Source organism: Narcine bancroftii, chromosome 5 (assembly GCF_036971445.1).
Source record: "Narcine bancroftii isolate sNarBan1 chromosome 5, sNarBan1.hap1, whole genome shotgun sequence".
Taxonomy (NCBI): domain Eukaryota; kingdom Metazoa; phylum Chordata; class Chondrichthyes; order Torpediniformes; family Narcinidae; genus Narcine; species Narcine bancroftii.
This window is the reverse complement of record NC_091473.1, coordinates 242,081,153-242,096,813: the sequence shown is the minus strand read 5'-3', so window position 1 is coordinate 242,096,813 and position 15,661 is coordinate 242,081,153. Positions and strand designations below refer to the sequence as shown.

The window sequence follows — 15,661 nt, the reverse complement described above, 5'->3', positions numbered from 1 at the left end:
TCCCACCTCTTGAGTTAGAAGCCACTGCATCGTTCAAGATGGATATGTTAGGGGTCCTCTGTCTTTTAACACGTTTGTTGATATGATGCTTAGGAGCAAGAATACCAGACGTCATGTCCACTTCCCCATTTCCAAGACGTATGAAGCAGAGGAAAAAATGGCTGGGTGCTTTTTTATAGATGTTATATTTAATTTTGTTTATCCTGCTTTCCAACCCCATGAGTAACTATTAAGTTCATGGTAAGTTCCTTAATTACTGAGATTATTCTATCTTCCATATTAACCCTGATGTTATTTTGAACCCAATGATATATTGCACAATTAGCGCACAGTTAGCACAAGGCTGTTACGGCGCCAGCGATTGGGACCAAGGTTCGATTCCTGCACTGTCTGTAAAGAGTTTGTACAGTCTCTCTGTGTCTGCATGAGTTTTCCCCAGGGGCTCCAGTTTCCTCCCACCATTCAAGATATACCGGGGTTGTAGGTCAATTGGGAGACACGGGCCTGTGGGCCGAAAGGACCCATTATCATGCTGTATGTCTAAATTTTAATACCCCTCTCTCCTTTGCTCATTCCCATCCTTCTCTTGTCCTCCCACTTTCCCCCTCTCTTGGCTTCACCTGTCCTTCATCTTTTACCCCTTATTGCTTCACCTACCAGATCCTATCTCACCCCTCTTCTTTCTAGTGACTGAAACATGAGCAATTCACCCCCCCCCAACCCCTCCCCACCCCCACCACAGACGCAGTTCGATCTGTTGACTTCCACCAGCTGATTAAGTGTTGTATGTTAATCCTGACTAGGACAGTGTAGTCGGACAGGACTGATGCAGTCTTGTGTCTAACTGTGTAAATAATCTCCAGGCAGTGTCGGGAGGGGTTTGCCTTGCTCATAATTCATTCTCATTTGGAAGCTGAACAAATAAATCGGAGGCTTCTGAACTACTCAATTGACACAGACACAACACTTTATAATGGGTCTCCAAGCAAGGGATCAGAGGAGGGAGTAAGCAGTCTTTGCCCGGTTACCAGAAGGGATCTTTCAACGCAACTATCAGTACCACTTCACATTGGCCCATTTCAAAACCGAACGTGTTGCAGTGGAACTGTGGACTGCCGTGTCTGTCGTTGCTTGCGGAGTCTCCACTCTCGCCCTCTTTCAGACACGCTCACTGGAATTCCAGATGTTTAAAGTGGGAGGTGCATTGAAAGCTGGCATCTGCAGACCTGGAGCAGGAAAGATGTGGCATACACGGACAGGTGTGGTGTTGTCGCTTCCCGGGGAACGGAACCTACAGGGGGAAAGACAGAAGACATCAGCCATGAAGCTGCATTTCAACTGAAAACACAGCAAGGCACGACGCAGCACCAATCCTTTCACCCATCCATCTAGTGAGATTTGCATCTCTTCACACTTCCGCATAATGATCCCTGATATAGGTCCTGCCACTCATCCCCTGTGTGAACCTTCTGGTACTAACCCACAGCATAACAGCACTGCCACCAATTCTGGTGATGTAGACCCAGCCTCAGTATATGGACCCTGGTACCAAGCTCTATTTGAGACCATGTACAGACCCTTAGTGTGGACTGGGTACTGAAATTCAATATATTTACTGGTGCTGAGCCCCAAGAAAGATTCTGGTTGGAGCATTTCTATAGCTTGTATGTCACGAAGCTGCAGTATGGATGAAGGGTCCAGATCAGAATCATTAAAATACACCTATAGGCAGTTTACAACAACATCACTGACAAATTTGCTGACGGTACCACAGTCGTGGGCCGTATAAAAAATGGCAATGAGTCAGCAAACACGATGGAGATTGAAAACTTGGCTGAATGGTGCACCAACAACAACCTCGCACTCAATATCACCATGACCAAGGAGCTGAATGTTGACTTCAGGAAGGGAAAACTAGAAGTGTACGATCCAGTGATCATTGGGGGATCAGAGGTGGAGAGGGTGAGCATATTTAAGTTCTGGGGAGACACTATCTCAGAGGATCTTTCAAGGACCAAACACACTTATGCATGGTGTCAGCGCCTCGATTTCCTCAGGAGTTTTTGGAGGTTTGGCAAGACATCAGAAATCCTGGCAAATTTCTACAGATGTGTGGTGGAAAGTGTGCTGACCAGCTGCATCAGGGATCTGGTATGGGTCACCAATATCCCTGAGCATAAAGCCCTGCAAAAGGTAGTGGACATAGCCCAGGACATCACAGGAAAATCCTTCCCTCCATTGAGAATGTGTACAGGGAATGCTGAAATCAGAGATCCACTCCACCCAGGACATATGTTGTTCTCACTGTTTGCCATCAGGAAAGAAGTACAGGTGCCTCAAGACAAACATAACCGGGTTCAGGAAGAGCTGCTACCCCTCCATCATCGGACTCCTCAACGACAAACTCAATCAGGGACTCATTTAAGGACTCTGACTTTTGGACTTCATTTTTTTCCCTCTCTGCCTTGCACAGTCCATTTGTTTACATTTCTTTATTGTTTACATGTTTACAGTCTTTTGCACTACGAATAAGTGGTCATTCTTCCTTGGCTGCAGGAAAAAGGATCTTTGGGTTGTACGTGATATTACGACAATAAATCTGAAACCTGAATCTCCATTACCCTCCTCAGATGTTATCCAACCTGTTGAGTTCCTCCAACTTTGCTATTTGCCCCAATATAGACTCTGGTACAGAGCCCAGAATGTCAACTGGTACTGTGGACTGATATCATCTGTGGTGCTGAGCCTCAGTATTCTGGTACTGAATCCCTAGATTGACTGACTGTCGTGCTGGCCACTGATACAGTGCCAATTACCAAGTGTTTCCTGACTGAGACTCAGGTACTCTTCCTGGCACTTAGCATCAGTGTCCTACCTGCAATAGCCTCGAATGTCAATAGTGGATTATCAAAATAGCCGAGAAGATGAGCAACACAGTTAGATCAATGCTGTTAAAGTGCCAGAGATCGGGATTCGAATTTGGCACTGTCTGTATGTTCTCCCCGTGTCTGCATGGGTTTCGGCTGGGTGCTCTGGTTTCCTCCCACCGTTCAAAATGTACCAGGGGGTGTATTTGGATGGCATGAGCTCATGGCTGAAAGAGCCAGTTACCATGCTGTATGTCTTAAAAAATCAGTGGGGTCTCACTTTTCTTCATTGGAGACATTCACCGGGAGCGCTGGTTAAATAGGGCTCAAATAATTATGGAGGACCCCTTGCACATGGAATATTTGACCCCAATACCATCAAGAAGGAAGTACAGGAGCATCATAATCTGGATTGTCAAGCTGAGAAATAACATCTTCCTGTATTTATTTATTTATTTTATAACTACATGTGTATATGTATATGTGATTTTTATGTGCTGTGTATTTTGTGGTCCGGAGAAACATTGTTCCATCCAGTGAACTTCAGTCTACTGAACATGGTATTAAGGTTCTATGTGCTGTGCTATGCTAATTGTAGCATTATATTAGATAGTGGGGCTTAGTACTACAGCTCGTTGTTTCCTTCGTTCTCCTCTTCTTCCTCTGGTTGAATTATGACTGGATATGGTGGTCCTAACACAAAATAAATTGTTTTTAAATTTAGACATACAACATGGTATTAGGCCTGTTCTGCCCAATTACACCCAAATGACCTACAACCCCCAGTACATTTGAAGGGTGGGAGGAAACTGGAGCACATGGAGGAAACCCACGCAGTCACGGGAAGAACATCCATGCTCCTTACAGACAGCACGGTATTCAAACCCCAGTCCCGACTGCTGGCGAGGCAACAGCATTGCGCTGAGCACTACGCTAACCATGCCGCCGTTAATGAGACATTGCGACAGATTCCAACCTTGTGACTGAAGGGATGGCACTTATCTCCTTCCTGTCCCCGTGGAGTGCACATCCGCAATCCACGCAGCCACAAACTGACAGCACAGCAGGATCCTGGGCCACACTGCACATCCCGTTCACAAGCCTGCAGATAGAGATACAGTTTACAGTGCAGCCCATAATTTCCAAATGGAACACCGCACAAAGGAGAGGATGATAATGAAACAAATAAGTTTTTTACACAGACAGTCGTAAGTGCCTGGAATGCTTTGCCAAGGGTGGTTGTGGAGGCTGGTACAATAGGGACATTTAAAAGACTCTTAGGCAAATGGATGCAAGAAAACTAGAGAATTATGGGTGTGTGGCAGGGAAGGTTGAGTTTGCTGAGTAGGTTTATATAGGTTAGAACAAGATCATGGGACAAGGAGCCTACACTGTGCTGCAATATTCTATGTTCTATGTTCAAATAATGACATTTAGGATCTGCATTCTCTTCCAAATTATTTGGTTTAACTTCCTGAATATCAGAACAATCTGACCAGCTTCTGTCCCCTAGTTTCTAAAAGTCAACTGGTTTGACTCCCTTGTCATCGATGTCTCCATATCTAGTTTTCTCCGCTGCCTACGTTTCCAAAAGGCTTTGGCTCAAAATCACCTGTCCGTTCGGATGCTCCCCTTGCGTGAACATTGGTGCATGTCAGCAAACTTAGGGTGGCGGGAGAATTTCCCCTTCCATCTTAAGTTGGGGTCTCCGGTTGAGATTGTCACAAAAAAACTTAGAAATTGTTAAGTAAAACGAGAGAAATTCATCTTTCTTGTTGGCTCCTAGTATTGTCCACAATTTTTCACAAACTCTGCACTGGCCCCAGTGGCTCAATATTCCAGATCAGTCGAACAAAGGTGAACACCTTCCCTTAGAGTTCACTGACATCAATCATTTTGGTGGTGAAATGAGACAATGATATTTGAAATTTCATCCAATCCTAGAAGTCGTTTTCTTGTCATTTAATATATAAAACAATTGGACGTGAGATAAGTAAAGCCTACCTGATGGGGAATCACAACGTCAATGACTCTTAGAGAGAGATACAGCATAGCAAAATGCACTTTAGTCCAAAGTCTCAGAAAGATCATTTAAAGCAGCCTGTATTAATCCCATTTGCTATGTTCCTCACACACTCGTCAACTCCTTCTAGATTCTGCCATTCACCTACATACTGGGGAAAGCAGCCAATTATCCTACCTTTTGTCTTTGGAATATGGGAAGAAACCAGAGCACCTGGAGGAAACAGATGAGTGTGTAATCTCCACTGACAGCGCCCAAGCTCAGGACTGAATCTGAGTATTTTCTCTCTCTTTCACACACAATCAATAATTGTTTTCAGAATTATGAAATTATCCTAACCATTCAAGACAGGCGGAGACTGAATAATTTTATTTCTTCAATCCATTGCTTTTTCTTGGCCATCATTCCACAAATGGATATCCACCTGAAACTGCCAGCTGTCTTTTCTCTCTTATATCCAGACCCTCACCCCACCCACCAGTCTTTGCTGAATTCATCTTGGACTCCCAGCATTCTTCATTTTTTTTAAATCCTGCTCTCCATTACGAACCATTTCCTTCCCTAGTAAATTCCTACCTGCCACTCTATTTGGTAAATCTGGCTAAAGTTTAATCTGCAATGTTTAATCAAAGTTTAATCTGCATTCCTGGCTTGTGACAATTCATTGTTCAACTAGACTGAGTTAGCAAGAGGATTCAGGCTAATACTGGCCAGGATTGCTGCTACATCAGTGTGACTGGAAGCCAATCATATTGTTCACAGACCCAGGATTAACTGAAATAAAACAAAGCAAAACTCCAAAATAGCAACATTCTGAAAATTAATCCATGCACCACCAATCTTCAGCAAGCAAATGTGAAGAGTTTGAACAATGACAAATGTCTCCAATGGTGAATACTATAAACACACTGCTAACGGCAACATCTGAAAGGAGGAATGTGGATTAATGTTACTGGTGGAGCCTATCTTAGTTTTTATTTATATCAGTTGGCCTTTGAGACCTGTCTGCATTGTTCCACTGTCATTTTCAAGAGTATGGATTGTTAAACTGTCCTTGTACCTATATAAATAATCTAGTTAGCAATACATTTACACAAATTGAAGGAATAATTGATAGCTGTTGTTCAGAAAGCAGCACTGCACTTTATAAAGATGCCTTTATACAGCTAATCACAATTATACAAAAAGAATATGCTCCTATTTATGATATTCCACATGTTTATGATTTAACAGATAGAATTGATCTCACCACAAAAATTAAAATAAGCATTCCAGGAAATTTTAGAAATTGGACAATAATTTAGTGAATAGATGCAGAAAAATGTAATTTTCTTTAAATCTCAAATACACAAATAAATTAATTTATTATAATTTATTCACTGTTATAACTTTCTATATGTAAAATATGCAGACTTACCCCTGTAATGACAATACTTTTGCTGAAACTTATTAAAAGCAGGAAAGTTAGGAGGAGCAGAATTTTCATATTGAATCCGAAGAAGTGATGAGCTTTGTGTCTGTTTCAGTCACTCTGTAGAGCTGGTTTGTAATCCACCTCTAAATCAGACAGCGATTTCAGGAACTGTGCCCTCCCACTTCAGTCCCTGCTCATGAAATCTGCTGAATTTCTCTCTCTCTCTCTCCCTTTATGTGTGTGTGTGTCTCTTTATCTCTCTCTCACTGTCTCTCTCATTCTCTCTGCCTTTCTCTCAGTCTCTCAAACTTTATCTCTTTTCCCCCTCCTTATTTCACTCCCCTTTTTTGCCTGTTTCATTTTTCCTTTTCCATCACTCACCTCTCTTTCTTTCCATTCTTGTTCTACTTTTATTTTGTACCTCTTTCTCTATCTCTGTCTCTTTCCCTCTCTCTATCTACTTCTATCAGATTCTCACAAAGTTTTTGCCTTTACTTACTCTTTATACTGTCTGATCTCAGTAACCCCCTCCCCCCCCGCCCCTCTCCCTTTCTCTTTTTACCTTCAGTACCTCTCTCTATCTAACCATTCCTTTTGTCCTCAGCTCTCATTAAATTTTGAAAAAAGTGAAAACAAAAACAAAATATACCTCAAAGCTGAAGGAGATCAGGGCAAGAACCTGGATTTGAGAATAGAATAGGAAAATAAAATGGATGACAAAATTGCCCAGTGATGACACAGAACAATAATGGAAAGCTTTAAAAAGATGTGCATCAGACCAGGAAAATATATACTTTGTGAAAACCAGACACGAATGGGATACCACAACTCAATGCACAGAAATATAAATGTAGGAAAGGCGAATACACAAAGTAAATTTACAGTAGGGAGAGAATAGCAAGCTAAAATACAAGTAAATTAGAAGTCAAAGAGGAACAATGAAAATAAATTATGAAGGCATATAAACTTGCAGAGTTTACACCAAACCTGCAGGAGAGAAAGTAATGCATGAAGTATGACTGAGTGATGAGAGAAGTTAGAGGCAGCCACAGCAAAAAAATACCCAGAAACAGTTAACTACTGTCCTTCATATTTATCAAGGAGGCATATCAAGTAGAAAATAAGATCAGAATGTGCTGGCTGTGGTTGGCAGTTATGAAGAGAACCAGCAGCGGTGAAACACTCCTAGGTAAGTCCTGCTTATAGAAAGGCCTGGTATAAATTAAAAATGTGATGGACCGCAGGTAGAATCCAATGGTGCAGCTCCATCATCCTGCCATGCATTGGAATCAGTGGCTTCACTTAAATATATTCCCAAGTTTGAGATCAGGAGGAAAAAAAAGTATGTTGTTTTATTTATAATTTAATATTTTAAATATTTCTTAGAAATGTAGGGTGATGATAATGAAACTTTTTTTATTCAATGTTTAAATGGTATTATTTTTAATTTTTAATATTTAAAGCTATTTTAATAGCTTTTTAAAGTGACTGGAGAATGCTGTACTTATACAATCAGATGAAAATATACTTGACTAACCAGAAAGGAATTTCTAAGTATTTTTATGCAGAAGAATCAAACTTTTCTCAAACTTCAGTTAAAGTACAGAGATATTGTAGAATCCCCTGGTATCCGGCACCGATGAGGATTAAGTGTATTTGCCAGTTGATAAAGGCCATGAAAGACCCCAACAATGAAGACGCTGTTTACATCCGGTACTGCACGGATTGCAATCTCTTCAATCTGAGGCGCCTGCAAGCTCACACCAAGACAAAAGAGAAACTTGTCCGTGAACTACTCTTTGCAGATGATGCCGCTTTAGTTGCCCATTCAGAGCCAGCTCTTCAGCGCTTGACGTCCTGCTTTGCGGAAACTGCCAAAATGTTTGGCCTGGAAGTCAGCCTGAAGAAAACTGAGGTCCTCCATCAGCCAGCTCCCCACCATGACTACCAGCCCCCCCACATCTCCATCGGGCACACAAAACTCAAAACGGTCAACCAGTTTACCTATCTCGGCTGCACCATTTCTTCAGATGCAAGGATCGACAATGAGATAGACAACAGACTCGCCAAGGCAAATAGCGCCTTTGGAAGACTACACAAAAGAGTCTGGAAAAACAACCAACTGAAAAACCTCACAAAGATAAGCGTATACAGAGCCGTTGTCATACCCACACTCCTGTTCGGCTCCGAATCATGGGTCCTCTACCGGCACCACCTACGGCTCCTAGAACGCTTCCACCAGCGTTGTCTCCGCTCCATCCTCAACATCCATTGGAGCGCTTACACCCCTAACGTCGAAGTACTCGAGATGGCAGAGGTCGACAGCATCGAGTCCACGCTGCTGAAGATCCAGCTGCGCTGGATGGGTCACGTCTCCAGAATGGAGGACCATCGCCTTCCCAAGATCGTATTATATGGCGAGCTCTCCACTGGCCACCGTGACAGAGGTGCACCAAAGAAAAGGTACAAGGACTGCCTAAAGAAGTCTCTTGGTGCCTGCCACATTGACCACCGCCAGTGGGCTGATAGCGCCTCAAACCGTGCATCTTGGCGCCTCACAGTTTGGCGGGCAGCAACCTCCTTTGAAGAAGACCGCAGAGCCCGCCTCACTGACAAAAGGCAAAGGAGGAAAAACCCAACACCCAACCCCAACCAACCAATTTTCCCTTGCAACCGCTGCAATCGTGTCTGCCTGTCCCGCATCGGACTTGTGAGCCACAAACGAGCCTGCAGCTGACGTGGACTTTTTACCCCCTCCATAAATCTTCGTCCGCGAAGCCAAGCCAAAGAATAAGAATGCCTAAGCAATACACCTACATTAAGAATAAACTGTTTAAAAGACAAAAGACACAAATACTACTCAGTACTTACACTGATCAAACTTCACGTACATGAATATATAAACTTTAAAGCATTTTACTTTATTTTCAGTCACATTGATAACATTCAACTGTTACTGCAGCCTGCTGATCCCCCGAAAGACGAACAATAACATTATAGATAATTAATCCCCCTCCCCCAAGTTTACAGATAAAGCCTCTTAATAGGGTGACTGTCAGTGATAAGGAGACACTTTAAAAGCAGCATCAAACAGCCCTTCATCATGGGCGATGCCATTGCTGTTTCACACAATTTAATTGAAACAGCTGCTATGAGCAAAACACGACCAAGGTGCTTCACTGGCTGAATATCTGCTCCCAACTTTACGTGTTACTTCAGAAAATATTTACTTTTACAATTTTAAACTTGAGTCTTTTTTACCAATTATTTTTTCTCTCTGTCGGCTTGTTTTTTTTCAGTTGCTTGAATACCAGATACCAAGGGTTTTACAGTATTTGGAATACTGCACAATTATAAAAAAGAGATGGAGGATGGAGACGGCAAAAGATATACTGCAATGGTCTTAGATATTTGTACAGAAGGATGTATAAGCTCGATCTCTTTCTTGCTGAAATGATAATGCAGAACAGTCACCAAAATTAGCTCTTTAAAATTTCATTATCTTAACGAGTCACAGGGAGTGCTGCAATGGATGATCGATTCAAGACAGTCACCATGAAATGAGAGAGAATTCAGAAGAATTCTAGACCTTTATCTGGAAGTTGCTAGGATTGTGAACTTCCACTGAATGGGATGTTTGAGGTAAATGACATAAAGTAATTTAAAGGGATCCCAGATAAACATACAGGAAAAAAGGGAAATGGAGATTGATACTAACATTATTAAACAAAGAAAGCTAGGAATATTCTCAAGTGGGATGTATTCACTCATACATGTGCTGCATACAATACTTTTGAGCTCTTTATACAGTTCATTCTTTTATTATCTTCTTTTCCCTTTTACTTTTCCATCTCTCTCCCACTCACTCTGCTCCTCTCTCTCATGTTGTCTCTCTCTCTCTCTCTCTCTCTCTCTCTTACTCCCTGCTTCTCTCTACTTCTGCCAGTTTTTTCTTTCCCTCTTTCTCTCTTCAGCTCTGACCTTCTGTTTTTTTCTGGCAACATTGCAATGCCATAGATCCACTGCAGCTTATCTGTAGATGTTATGTACACGTATGTTCCATTAGCTCACTTTATTTTCATATCTTCAATTCAATATCTTTTCCTTTCAAATAAAGATTCCTCTGAAAGTCATTTATTATCAGATTTCTTGCCGAAAGAAATCTGATCCTGATAAGGATCTGAACTCCTTTGACGGACACCTGAACATCTATGTTGCACACTTGGGTGGCAGGGTTAGTGCAGTGATTAACACAATGATGTTACAGCACCAGCGATCGGAACCGGGGTTCAAATCTCACGCTGTCTGTAAGGAATTTGTACATTCTTCCCGTGTCTGCATGGGTTTTCCCTGGGTGTTCTGGTTTCCTCTCACTATCAAAATGTACTGGGGGGTGGGGGGGTAGGTCAATTGGGTGTAATTGGGTGACATGAGGTCATGGGCTGTAGGGCCTGTTACCATGCTGTATTTCTAATTTTTTTTTAAATGCTGCAGGATTATTTCCCCAACTGGGGCAGCTTCATACCCATCTTATGTTAGGAACTGCTCATTCCAAAGGAATCCAGAACCTCAGTAGGTGTTCTCAGCAGCCGTGTCGCATAAAAGGGGGGCCATTCCAAAGGAGGACATGGTCATAGGTTACCATATATGGACACATATGCATGCACACACACACACACGCACACACACACACACACACGTATGGTAATATATAGTAACCTATGACCATGTCCTCCTTTGGAATATCAGTTGTGACGCACCTGAGAACTGAATCATCGCAGACTCAGAAACATAGCTTGGGATCTTCAGGATTCTCTGGTCTGGTGCTAAACTAGGCCTGAGCACAGAGCCATGGATCCAGGGAAAGGAATGAATGATGTAATCATAAAGCTTTAACGGTTATTTAGTTTATTCAAATCACAGGATTAAACAAACAATGCTGTGGTACTGGGGCAATAAGCTTGAATTTGAAGCAGGAAAGGAGCATTCCCCTAATTGTATAACTCTATACCTTGCCTGCATAATCCAAATTGGAGGAAAATTTGAGATGATCACATTGACACCAAACAAATCTAAAAGAGGCTGACAGAGGTAGGAACTGAAAGTTTACCCAGACTAGGTGTAAAACAAGGAATCATAGCCTCTGAACAAAGTGGAATGAGTCATTCAGTTCAGAGGTGAAACATTTCTTCACTGAGAGGCTTATGAATCTTTGAAACAGATTCTTGAACAAGGGTTGCAATACTTCAATTTCCAAGTACTGTATGTCCTAGACAGATATCAATGTATTTTGGACAATAAAGAATATGGATATAGAAATTAAATGGATTGTTGTAGAATATTATTCAGGATATTAGATCGAAGTGTGTTTGAGGGAATATGTAGCCTATTCTACATCCTATTTCTTTTCAACTTTGCTTTCAAACACCAGTGGAATCCAACTTGTCTTTACCTACCTGATGTGATATTAACGCAAAACTAATTTCTCAATAAATTAAAGATCATTAAATGCCATGCCCAGAGAACTGTCAGTTCATTATGTAATATAAATAAAGAATCATTTTATAAGAAACTGTTATTAGCACAACAGACTTTTAAAGTCCTGGAACATTTGTAAATGTGCAGGTTAAATTGAATTGGATTTTACATTCTTGGAACCAATTTAATTGAACAATTTTACCTGTGCTGTTCATTATAAAACATTTTTTTACCATTATTTTGTTCGCCTCCTCAATTGAATTTTAATTATCTTCTTCCTGTTCCCTTGGCAATTTAAGTTAGGTTATGAGACAGGAGTGGAACTGTTTGGCCAAGATTTTGCCAAGCTCACTTGACACGCCAGGTCTCAGCCGTTTTAACACCTGGGCCTGCTTGGAACAAAATGAGCCCACTTTCCTTTTGAAGTGAGTGTTAAGGATAACAGGTTGAATGGTATGGAATGAGGGAGGGGATGGGGTGAGTACTTAGAGGAAGGGATTTTGGCCTTTGATCAAGTATGTGCTCCATTCCTATCAAAGAAGGGGAAATGGAAAGTCGAAAGAGGGGTGAGAAATGGGGCACAGAAGATCATGCATCGAAGGAAAGAGGGTTAATAATAAAACTAAAAGAAGCTCAGGGAAGTGTTATCCACCTCCAGGGAAGTGCTTGTAAGATTAAATAAGTTGAGCACAAAGTCGTCAGGTCAAGTCAAGTCAAATTTGTTGTCATATCATTGCAGAAGAACAACCTGATGAAACAGCGTTCTCTGGTCCTCAGTGCAAAACATGCAGATACACAACCAGACGTAAAACATATACAGACAAGCAGTACAAGTATTTCATCTCTACAAATAAATAAATATCATCTCAAGAGCATGAGCATCTCAGATAGTGGGTACGAGATTACATTGGATTATTTAGCATTCTCACAGCCCATGGCAAACTCTCCAGTTCCTTCACGCTCGCAAAGCTGAAAATTAAGTTATGACTTTCATATTTAACTTAAGGTTAGGTTTTGAGGATAGCATCATTTGGAATGAGTTTTTGCAACAATCGCTTTCACTGGTATCATGGTCCACACGAAATGCCAAGTATCAAATCTGTGTGTGATTGGTCAGCCTCCAGTCAAGGGATCAATAATAACAAAGGCATGCTTGGAGTTTTTTTTTCTCATGAGATTATATAGAAGTATTGGAATTTTTATTCATTCCACTTGGTCTTGCTCAAAAGTTAAACCTTTTTGGATTTCTATTAGTAAGTTTTTACAACAGGTTACAGGTGTGTTTATCCATTGAATCCTGAGTTATTATTAATGGGAAATTTTGAAAATGTAACTCCTAAATTATGTTTATCAAATTTTCAGTTGAAATTTGTTAAATTAGCAAGGAAATGTACCATTGTTACTTGAAAATCAGATGTTTCATTAACATTCGGAAGATGGCAAACAGAGATTCAAAGTTGCATTCCATTAGAAAAAATTACATAATTTGAGAGGTAAATATTCTATATTTTTACAGATTTGGAGCCCGTATGCTCGAATATTGGGTTTGAAATTATAAATAGTTCCTTTGAATCTTCCGGACTGGAGAAGTCTTTCCTTAAAAATAAATAATGTTTTCTTGTGAAATATTTTTTGGATCTTTCAGCATATTCTGAAGTGATCCAATTCAATATATAATTATGTTTAATATGCATTTTAGCAATTTAGATGTTTCGTAGTGGGGGTAGTAGGGTTGGGGGTTGGGAGGGAGGGTTTAGCTGGGGTTTAAATGGTTTTGTAGATATTTTCTCTTTTTATTCTTTTTCTCTTTTATATAAATCAAGATTTATTTAATTAAGTTTTATAACGTGATACATGGTTTTTCTATTTGTTATAAATATTTTAAAAAGTGATTAAATAGAAAGAAAAATTAAAGTAAATTAAAATTGAAATTTTAAAAAATAATCGGCACAGTTAGTATGGTGGTTAGCATAATGCTATAACAACACCTGCAGCCTAGGTTCAAATCCGATGCTGTCTTTAAGGAGTGTGTACGTTCTCAAAGTGACTGGGTGGGTTTCCTCCAAGTGCTCTGGTTTCCTCCCAACCTCCAAAAAGTAGGCTAATTCATTACATGAGTGTATTTGGCCAGCACAGGCTTGTTGACGGAATACTGCTCTGCGCTTGTCGACGAGATACTGCGCTGTATCTCTAAATTAAAACAATAAAATAAAATAAATAAAATGTTTCTTGCGGTTGAAGGCTCAAAAAATACAGGGCATTGATACTAGCTGGCGAGCTAAGATAACAAATAGTATTGTGTGTGTGTGTGTGTGTGTGTGTGTGTGTGTGTGTGTGTGTGTGTGTGTGTGTGTCTGTGTGTGTGTGTGTGTGTGTGTGTGTGTGTGTGTGTGTGTGTGTGTGTGTGTGTGTGTGTGTGTGTGTGTGTGTGCATTGATGTCTGTTATAGTGATTCAATCAATGGCTACGTCAAGTATTTTCCGAATCATTGAAAAATTAAAAAGATGGCAGATGCTGGAAATCTGAAGACAACAAAAAATACTTTGACATTTGCTGGGTCGGAATCTTTGATGTAATTTTCTTCTTTATGCAAGTCTTTTCTTTTCTCTCCTAACCATCCTTTCCATAACCTTCCATCTTTCTTCTCACCATATTCTATGTATCACCCTCGGGATATATTGTCAACTGTGCCTGTTGAAAATTCAATTCTGCTTCACAAGGAACAATTTGCCAGAATTAAATTAATCACTTCTGATCGTGGAATGGATTGCTATTTCTCTTCAAAGTGTGCTTGATTCATCACAAGTCCCCATTCTCTGAAACTGCATTTAAAGTGCACATTCAGGAAAGTTTCAATCTTCCAACGTCTCTTGTAGTGAGAATTGTTGGGAAGGATGAGGGTGAGGTGGTGGGGGGGGGGATGTTTCAGTGAAAGAGGGTAAATCAGTCAGTAATTATTGAATAGAACACGTCTATAGGGTGTCATGCAGGCTGTGACAATCTCATGAAAAATGAGCTTCACCAGTTAAATAGTTTTGTTTACAGCAAATAGTTGATGATAGATGGAGAGAATTAACGGCAACACTGCACTTGATCACAAGTCATATATGCCTTGATAGCTCTCGAGTATGAATCATTTTTCTCATTAGCCCTGCGCCCTATGAATTTACTGCTGACGATGTGTCTGGCACCTGCCCCTTTGCAACTCGACTGAGTGAATGATGCTTGTGAGAGCACTCTCCAAAGCCAAGCAATGATTGATCTGTCATTCCCTATTGCTGTTTCATCAAGTGGGCCCCTTACACAATATGTCATAAGTCTCACATAGTTTATTAACAAAAAAACAACTTGTGACCTCCTAGGATCTGACTCTAATTTCAGGTTATATCCTGGCCCCTCCTATTTTTATTCATTTGCAGGATGTGGGTGTCAGAAGGAAGCATAGCATTAAATTCAGTTCCAATGAAGAACCCTGTCGATGTGAACTTGGTCTCCTTTCCTCTAAATGATGCTGAAACTATTGTATATTTTGAATGTTAATCTCTACTGTGCAGAGAATAATGAGACCACCACCCAATTCTGTACTTACTCTCAGAATCACTGACTGGAATGTATGTGTTTATCTCAGACATCCTGTGATGTCAGGATAATCACCATATATTTCGACATACAAGTCGTCCTTCAGTTAATTCGGGTCCCCATTTTCAGCCTCATTTTCATATAATGGACATATGTTGACCCCCCCCCCCCCACCCCCCGCCTTTTTCTGCAAGGAACGTGCTGGAGACTGGTGACCGGGCCTCCCAGCGACAACCCAAACTTTGTTATAACACACCAATTGCCAAGTATCAAATCTGTAAATTAAGCAAGCATGTAAAA

At 40.8% G+C, this 15,661-nt stretch overlaps 1 protein-coding gene across 9 annotated transcripts in view; it reads right to left on the bottom strand.

Annotated features, from left to right (window-relative positions):
- Window positions 1-748: 748 nt before the first annotated feature.
- Window positions 749-15,661, bottom strand: part of prok1 (prokineticin 1) — a 101,066-nt gene continuing 86,153 nt past the window's right edge. For 7 of the 9 annotated variants that reach the window (XM_069941837.1, XM_069941840.1, XM_069941842.1 and 4 more), the window contains 2 exons: window positions 3,844-3,969; window positions 749-1,291 (listed from right to left, as the gene is read on the bottom strand). In XM_069941837.1, coding sequence (XP_069797938.1) covers window positions 1,169-1,291; window positions 3,844-3,969 — 249 coding nt within the window. In that variant the 3' untranslated portion in view covers window positions 749-1,168. Of the gene's footprint in view, window positions 1,292-3,843; window positions 3,970-6,307; window positions 6,377-6,953; window positions 6,984-15,661 lie in introns of those variants that run through there. The other 2 variants (XM_069941843.1, XR_011358474.1) reach the window with 2 other exon arrangements.